Source organism: Opisthorchis viverrini (genome assembly GCF_000715545.1).
Source record: "Opisthorchis viverrini unplaced genomic scaffold opera_v5_371, whole genome shotgun sequence".
NCBI classification, from domain to species: Eukaryota; Metazoa; Platyhelminthes; class Trematoda; order Opisthorchiida; family Opisthorchiidae; genus Opisthorchis; species Opisthorchis viverrini.
The window spans coordinates 211,422-220,538 of record NW_008752020.1 but is presented as its reverse complement, the minus strand read 5'-3'; the positions used below and the strand labels follow the sequence as shown (position 1 = coordinate 220,538).

At 47.7% G+C, this 9,117-nt stretch overlaps 1 protein-coding gene across 1 annotated transcript; it reads right to left on the bottom strand.

Moving 5' to 3' along the window:
* Positions 1–7,150: 7,150 nt before the first annotated feature.
* On the bottom strand, positions 7,151–7,408 carry T265_10391 (hypothetical protein; the record flags this gene model as incomplete). Its single annotated transcript, XM_009176755.1, has 1 exon — positions 7,151–7,408. The coding sequence occupies one exon, from the start codon at positions 7,406–7,408 to the stop codon at positions 7,151–7,153; it is 258 nt and encodes an 85-aa protein (XP_009175019.1).
* Between the last annotated feature and the right edge of the window lie 1,709 nt (positions 7,409–9,117).

The window sequence follows — 9,117 nt, the reverse complement described above, 5'->3', positions numbered from 1 at the left end:
TGCGAATTCCGGATCAATAAATCAGCGTTTGAGAATGATCTCCCATCTGAGACACCAAAACAAAGCAAAACAATTTGGGATTTTCTCGAATTCCTGTAGGCATCAACCTCCATTTCTCGCTTCTGTACATCCACACGTCCGGTTCGATCCTGTCGGGCACTCATCGTGAATTTGGTTCATTCATTTCTCCCTTGAACAACTGTGTTCCACGCAACATCACGTATCAGTTGACATATATCACGTCAACCACACCCGGGTATCCGCGACATTCGTTCTGTGTTCAGTCGGTTCATCCGCATTGATCCGCATCGTTAGTCACGGTTTTTTTGCTTACGATCCTCAAATCTCTAATTGCATGCGGTCTTCACCTGTGTTATCAACACCACAGTTCATCTCCGGTGCACCACCATTGTATGTTCAGAGCCGTCATGTGTGGTCACCGTGAGCCCAGCGAGAACCGCTGGCTGGTGATTGGTCCTACTTGCTAAAGGCAGCTAAGCATACTGGCGTTTCGGGTTTGAGAACTGAGCGTGAGTTATTTCGGGGTTGGTACTGAAGACGGACGCGCAGAAACTGCAGCTGCGCGTGATGCTGGGACGCGGCACATCGTGATAAGCTCAGGTCTATATGTAGTGGGATGAAAAGGGAGAACGATTTGATGAAGTCACCCAATGGGAAGTGATTCGATTGAGGTATACTGCAGATCGTTTCGACCACATTTATTACGTGTTTCCATGATATTTCCCACCGACACATTTTATAACTTCCAGATTCCACGGTTCGACAGTGTGTCTGCCGGCAAGTCCCATGGCTTTTGTTTCATAATGCGCGTTGGTCCGCGAGACAGAACCGCACCGATACCGTTTTCCGCTCGCAGTTAGTCACTGCTTCTACCAAGAGGCCTATTCCACTTACGATTGGCCAGAAGATAGGGCCCCTTGCTAGTCCAGCATCAAGGCAGGCTCTAATTGGCCGAAAGTCTGGACCCAACAGCCAATCATGATGCAACACCCCTCGAATGCCGGTTGCTAATGCCACATCTAGAAGGCGTCGCCGCATATAGTTTATAAACGACACGCTGTACATGTGTTTTGACCTGGTTTTTGACGTCGTGCACCCTTGGTGGTTGATTTGACGTGCCTGCCAGACCGAGAACTAAGCTGAGAAAACCACGGTTATTACACACACGCACAGTGAAGTCTTGTTCGTTGTGGCAATGAGCTACGACGGCACTTGCATCAGTACCCGGCTCTCTCTTCGTCGAGCTTCTTATCCTTCCTATATTTGTACCGACTACTATCAAGATCGTCTCGAGTGTACCGTCTCGCTTAATTTTAATAGTGCTATTTAATTCGTGTAAATGAGTCGATGTTTTAGAAACCTCTAATCTTAGCCGTCAGTTCCATAGGTGTAGGCTGCCTGGGTGTTCAAAACTGACATATACCAAACTAGTTCCTTCCTCACTATGAAGATACTAACAATCTTGATACGGTTTTGGAGCAGCGAGTGCGGTGATGATCATGGTTTATGGGTCTCAAGGAATCGATGTTGGTTAATTAGGTGCTCAAGTTGAGCCAAATCACAGAAAAGATGATGGACCTCTTATCGTGGGATCTTGAATTCTCACCGTGTCCCGGTGGCCAGTTTTGATTGTTGTACACGTTCATTCTGTAGTTGCCAAGTATAATGTCTTTCTGCGAGCCCGGCATGTACCTTGCCCTCCACACTAGACTTATTTACTTCCACTATGGTATTGACGGTCCCCCCCCCCACGAATTCCGCAGAACGCAAGACCAACTTCGATTAGATTACCACAATGTAATCTGGGGAACTGGATCCCGACTAAGGCGATTCTCATCGATGGCTGTCACCTAGGACATTATCGAGCGACAGACACAAAATGACTATAGTACAGGGCGACATGTGCATTTGCGCCACCCGAGTGTCATTTTTAACGCATAACATTTCATGAGCACCCTTCTGTTGTTCTTCCGAGTTAACTACTGTTTACTATCTATCCAACTTTCGTAAACCTGACGCACCATAGATTGGGTTGGATTTCCGGTTTTACACGACCCAGTATTTTTGCTGATTTTTCGTACCAGATAAAGAACACCACTAATTTACCAAATAATTTGACCGCTGGAATCTCCAGTCACCTGATTGGTGATCCCAATACAGAGATTGACTTCCGTGCGGTTTGGATCTTCGAAAACCGCCCGCTCATTCATTGAAACATTCTGATCTCTTATTTGCAAACTAATTTGGTTTTTCGAGAGACTCACCTGGAACCCAGCTGGATCTCTCGTTTGTGATGTTTACAGGGGACTGAATGTGCAAATGAATGTATATTCGCTAAGTTCGTGCTATTTGGTTTGACGAAAACCCGGGGACTGCGCCTACATGATGAGCCCCGAAAAGGGCGAAACAGGTCGTGCGCTGTCGACGGCTTTTCGGAAACCTTATGAGTAGTACATTACAAATATATTCTGATCTCTTCTTCAGCGCGTTGGTACCAACAAGGACATAACACAGCACGGTAGAATGGAGGCATTTCTTGACTTATCACTTCTAAAACTGGCTAGTTACGGCTAACCATTTCGCTCTCGTAAATCGTACGAGGGGATTGATCTGCCCCAACCGCTAGCACATTCATGTGAATAGTTCTCAGGTAGGATTCAATGAGGTCTGTAACAGGTTGGTGAGCATCCAACTTAGCAGTTAAACTCTTTCATTATACCGCTAAATGGAGATTAAGACCTTCAAATGAGATGCACCCATCACCAGTGTAGCAAATCCACAACATATGCTCATGAGTGACGCCATCATGACTCACCAGTAGCCACAGAAACACAGTGGACAACGGTCATTAGTGTCCCTTTTCCTGATTTACCCCTCACGCAGTGCGATACTGACTGATCGCGCACGGGTTGGGTAGCGCCACATGTGTAAACCGATGAACACCATTTTGATGGCGTAATTCATCGACGTCGGATTTCCGATTTACTTCTTGCAGTCTCTCTGTCGAACACGTTTTTCTTACTCGATACGGCCATTTGTTGTCCGCGTGCATATGGTGATCCCACACATAGCACTGTGTGAATTCGATGTGATTAGACCAAAGTGATATCCCTTGTAGGGGCGAAATGGCCCAAGTGTTTAGAGCGCGAATTTACTGACCCGAAGGTCCGTGGTTCGAATCCGACCTCCGCCTCTCAACTTCCCCTGTCTAGGCTTAGGCAACCTGACAGTATCTCAGCCCTCGTGCTTCCCTCGGGTGGCATGGCAGCTAGGCACCGAAACGGCGCTACAGCTGAACGATTATTGTTATTAGTATATCCCTTGTAGACTGATCTAACGGTTCCATTCTCCATAAAACTCTCACCTCATATGGTTGCACTTGGAGCAAGCGAGTTCCGTCCAGTCGCCTTGGACCAAAACACCATGCAGTTAGGTTTAGTTTCGGGCCACCGGGCGGAGGCCAGCGTTGCGCGGTTCATTTCTGTTGACGTTTGGTCCGCTCCACTTCCTGGGTTTGTTTAGACGAGTTTTTGTCATGATATTTCGGGTCTGGTCGATAAGATGTTGGTTTTCTCTCTGGTATCATTTATCGCCCGAGTTGCAGACTTGTGTTTGGGGTCTGACACATCTGATTTTTTTCGAACCTCGTTGAAACGCTCGAAGAAACTACAAGGAAGGGAGGACAGAAACACCGTACTGATGAACTCTAGGTAGAGAATTTGGGATACTTTGGTTTCCATGATACAAATCCTAACTGTGCTATTTCGAGTCCAACAATACAATTTTATCCCGTACGCGTTAATTACTAGGGGAGAAAATTTATCCAGAGTCTTTCGATCGCGAGGTTGATTCCCTTCCATCCGGTTGGTTCAGGTTCCGCTACCTACCTGACACACTAGGTAGCCCACTCCCACACGAAAACAGTCGGGATACTAACATTGACCTGACCTTCCGGTCATCAGGTTTGCGCCTTAACAACTGAGCGATCTCTAACTCCATCCCTCCTCCATCTGTTGGCGGAGAACACGCAATTTATGCCTGCGCTTGACCAACCTACATTTCGGTTCAAATACCATTGAGGCTTACGTTTTCATTCGCCACACATGCATATCTGAACAACACTCATCGTTTTTCTTGACCCCTATGTACATGCATGTTCTCGTTGTCCGCTTTGAATTTTAGCCTTCTCGGATGGTTCCGCAGGTAGTCCATTTCCGCTCATCTCTGTCTATGTGTTTGTCCGTGGCCCTACGCGTTGTTCACCGCCCGCCCCTCCCCCGTTCCCCCAATCCGTGCCAACACCGCCTCATCACACACACACACACACACATTATTCGATCTGGTGGTCTCTTGCACCCTTTCCGCCAATGTATACGACTATCTACCTGTTTGTTTGATTGTGGTAACTCACCACGCCGTGGTTTCGTGTATGTGTGTGTCTATGCGTGTACGTGTGTGCTTCCACAAACCACCGTGACCCGACCCCAGATGTATCGATGTCTTCCACAGATCTCCATCCAAGCCGTCTAGCATTCTTTTCACTTCCTTGATAACCGTAGTTTTGCAGCCCTAACCGTTTCGGTCAGCAGCGCAGACAGCAACCAACCATACATCGGCTTGATTCTAACCAGGTCAACCTATTATCAATAACGGCTAGTTGGACAGCTTTAACGTTAGTGTCGCTCAGCCCTTTTTTATTCTTTGTTGAGTCCTAGGGGATGATTGCTAAACCATCCCTTCGTCGGTAGTTTGAACACTTTTTCTGCTTCGTATTTGGTATGGGTAAGGAGCCGGTTCGGGGTGAAAACAACCTTATATTTGAAGAGTATGAAGGAGATCACGAAACGCTTGGGTGCTGTCGGTTCTACTTGCCTTCCAGGATGGGGACCGCGTGATCTTCACTGTGCCTGGTTGGAGACACTACAAGATATGTCTGCCAACCGATGTCAGTGGCGTTCTTGTTGTCAGTTTCTATCCAGATTGCCTGAGTGAATGTCTGGAGGTGTAGGCACCTCGGAATGATTGTGTTAAGCTAGCACTAAGTCCCTCCCCCATCCACCTTTATTCTTTTTTTTACAATAAGGCTTTCAAATAAGCCATGGTTGTACGGCAGTGAAGCATCGATGTTGAACACTGATGTCATGCTGTCGATGATGATGTTATTTGGTCAGCTGACCCCACTGGTAAAGGACACGACCCGCACACTACCCTTCCCTCAGAGAGCTGAGGAATGCACAATCACACGGGCCTCAGCTGTCCTTAGGCAGTAAGGATACCGTAAATGCTGTTGTACTTTTCGTTCGAGTGAATGTACCATTGTCGCTTCCTGGAGCACAGAGGCCACCGCTGTGACAGCATTCCAGCAGGCTGCTTCTAGGTTTTGGTGTGCCCTCCTTTAAGAACAGAATCGTATGCAACTGATTGCGAGGCAACAACTGGCACTGAATAATTGTAACGTATTTTTGCACTTTTGGATGTACGTACCAATCACTGTGTTCTCACCCATGTGTACATTGCTGTCTCGCTTCCAACAGCAACAACAACAACTCACCATCGCTTTTGACCACACCGCTTTGTGCCGCACATGAAAAATGATGATATTGTTTGTACAGTACCAGCTCATGGTTCCTCTCCCCACTTCAGAACTTTCTCGTGTCATCGGCCTCGAACCAAATCTCCACCTCGTACGCCAGATGATGCTCCGCTCATCCGAGTGGATTCGAATTTCGAACCGGAAGTGTTAGATATGTTGAATCCGATAGATCGGCATCAATTCGCGCGGAATTGCCCGGAACGTGCCACAGTCGCGACTGGTACGCGGCGAGCGGGAGCCGATGCAGTGCGACGTCCTGCCCAACTGAAGTCTCATCCTGAGTCCGCATTGTCCAGTTCATCCAACTCTAGCACGAGTCGTGCAGATACCTTAAATGGCTCGTCCGATGCGACTCTGAATTCGGACGTTGTACGACGGCGCACGACAAACACCCCACAACCCCCGGCTACGCCAGAACCCATTCCTTCAACTACATTCAAGGTCACTGAGGATACTTCGGTAGCCGCTCGATCCAAATTGCCCACCACAACCAAAGATCCTCGTATCCAGTGGTCTATGCGTCATCGACCTCACGAAACACCCGGGACTTCAGTCATCTCTAAGGATGCTGAAAAGTCGGCATGCACCGAACATAGCCCGCTAACGGGTCCCTCAGCCCCACCGCCCACTCCTACAGTTCCCCTAGAGCCCAATCCAGCCAAAGAATATCACTCTGGCTCGCACAAATCCAGCTACTTTTTCCGCAAGCTCACTTCACGGCTGTCAAGAAGGTATGTTTTCTTCCCTTCTATTCGTTTTCTTCGAAGTAGAACTTTGAAATTCAGAGTACTGCCCTGTATACCACCAATCTAGACGTCTATCCCCCTGCGAGGCTGCCTGTCGAGTGATTTCCAACTGGCGACTCGTAAGTCAAGCCGAGAAACACTGCACAGCTGTTTCTCCTTGTTTGAGGGGGATTATCAGTGCTGCGCATCTCACGAAACTACAGTAGGGAATCCAGAACCCGCGAATTCCAGACTAGTTATTAGTTTGAACACCTAACGCTTCGACCACGGGCAACTGCTCATCACCTGGACAAGATAAAACGCCTCTCATCCTTCACCAACGTGTTGCGCATCACATCATCGCCTGCTGTTAATGTATAACAATTCCTACTGATGTTCTATGACTCAAAAGCCACCCTGTTGACTGTTTCCCTGGTGTCATTTTTGTTGTCCCTGTTAGGTCATACATAGGTGTATTAGGGGAAAAAACTAACAGCGTGTGCCTACGCAATTTTTACCCATCAGTCATACATTAATCCCCACCCACCACACTACCATAACCGTTCAGCTTCCGGCGAATTCGGTGAGTAAACCCGCAAACGCGCACAGTGAAATTCTGTTCCCAGACACTGTGGGTGATCGATTGTGTAGTAGCCCTGTTGTTGCACCGCCACCCCCCACCGCAGTACAGTTACCACGTCATTATTATTGTTATTATTACTATTATTATTAGTAGTAGTATTGCTTTACTCGTTGCTGCTGCCGTGTGATTTTCTTTTTTTTTCGAAGTATCTACTAGATTTGTTCCTGTTCAGTGGGGACTGCTCACCTCGTGTGCGTGCAGCCACTTGATAGCATCGCCGTCTGATTCGCAAACCGGTTTTGAGTGTTGCAGTTGGTGATTTCGGCTTTTGTTCTTGTTTCCGGCGCGATCCGGTGCTCCTTCGTGATCTGAATTCGATTTTTCAAACCTCCTCAGAGAGCTGTTTCCCCCAAGGTGATAATCAAACGTCCATCGTTTTTTGTCACCGCTTCTAGCTTGTGCGCCAATCGGTGTTTCAGCACTCATAGTTGTGCTAATTGACACAACTTGCTTGACCTTTGCTGATCTGATTGGAAACCATCTTGCCTGGATCAATGCTTGCACTGTACTGCTGAGAGGATCGTTTATCATTCGATGTAAACGCGGGCTATTAAAAGAAAGTGATGTGAGCCAGCGAGACGGCAGGAGTCTTCAACCGTTGAAGGTCCGTGCTAATAACTGATGTCCGTGCGCGTCAGAACAGTGTTGTGAATTTGCCCGGTTACTCTAGTAACCCCTCCTAAGAGACTGAATCCTGTCGTGGTGTACCTCAGAAACTCCGTAACCTACCCTGTATAGGACCAACAAAGTCCAAGCAATCTCTCCTACAAGGATAGGAGTATGACCAATACAGGTCTAAGGTTGGTGTCTTGTTTCCTGAAAATTGGCGAACAATATAGTGTTGCACCGACCACCGCAGTCTTATAATCAGGATCTTAAGTGCTTCAAAACGTGTCTAGATAAATAAGCACTTTTATTTTACATCAGCTGTAAAGTGACGAATTCAGCATATGCGCCTTATTCAGGGCGAACGGACAAAAATATGCCACTGATGACGCCTCCATTTTCTTGTTTTCTGTTGACTCCTCTAGCTGTAAGCACGAGATGGCTCAGTGATTAGGGCGTGAATCTACTGACCGGAGGGCCTGTGGTTCGAGCCCGACCTCCGCCTCTCGACTTCCCGTGTCTAGGCTTGGGCAACCTGGCAGTATCCCAGCCCTCGTGCTTCCTTCGGATGGCATGGCAGCTGGCATCGAGAGGGTGCTACAGCTGAATGATTTGTAAGCACACCACTCGGACCCCTCAGGACGGTGACAGGCTTCAAGCTACCGCCATCTGCATCCCCGTCTTGTTTTCCTGCTGCGTTCCCTAAGCAAAGCGAACAAAAATTGGTTCATATAAGCACTTAGTTACCTTATCAATACGTTTGCAGAATTTCTGCAGGTCCAATACGAGGTGTGAGCGTAGTGAACAAGCTCACCATTATCTCTGCGTCGACTCCGAACGGTTTTGAATCTCTTGGGGTGGGTCGCCCCCATGTTGGTACAGCTATTAGCTGCTAAACGGATGCGTCGTTGCTCGATAGAATAAGCTGTCTTCTCTTCACTGTTCGTCTGCTCATCTCAATGAGCTCTTGCACCGACTGAATCGTTGACCGCTTTCTGTGTATAGCTTCGTTGATACACTAACCGATTTTACTTGTGGTATGCTGAACGAGACTCTTCATCGAGATTTAAGCTCCCGCCGATAATCGATGAAGAGTTTTCACTTCTGGAGAGCACCTCAGTTCATCGAAGATACGAGTTGGTGGCGTGGTTAGCTTAGAAGCAAGACGTGCTAATTGTGACTACCAGCTTTCCCTCAGAGATACTTGATTCAGACCAAGTGACCATCATTGTGGCCAGTTCTTGGCGTCCGATCTCTGTGACAGGGATCAGTACCCAGCCGGCGATCATTTCATGATTTCCCGAAGATATCTAAGACGTGATCTCCTCCTCTTTCAGTCGTAAAGATTCCCGGACCACTGAATTCAAAGACTTCCTCTTCAAAAAGCATTAGTTGTAGCTGGAACACCATAATCACAGCTCTAGGTGACATTAGGAACTCAGTGTGTGTCGTTTCGACACAATCACTCAGCTGGACCGCTGGACTTCACAGCAACCGCTGTCATTATTTGATTCAGGACGCTGTCCGTC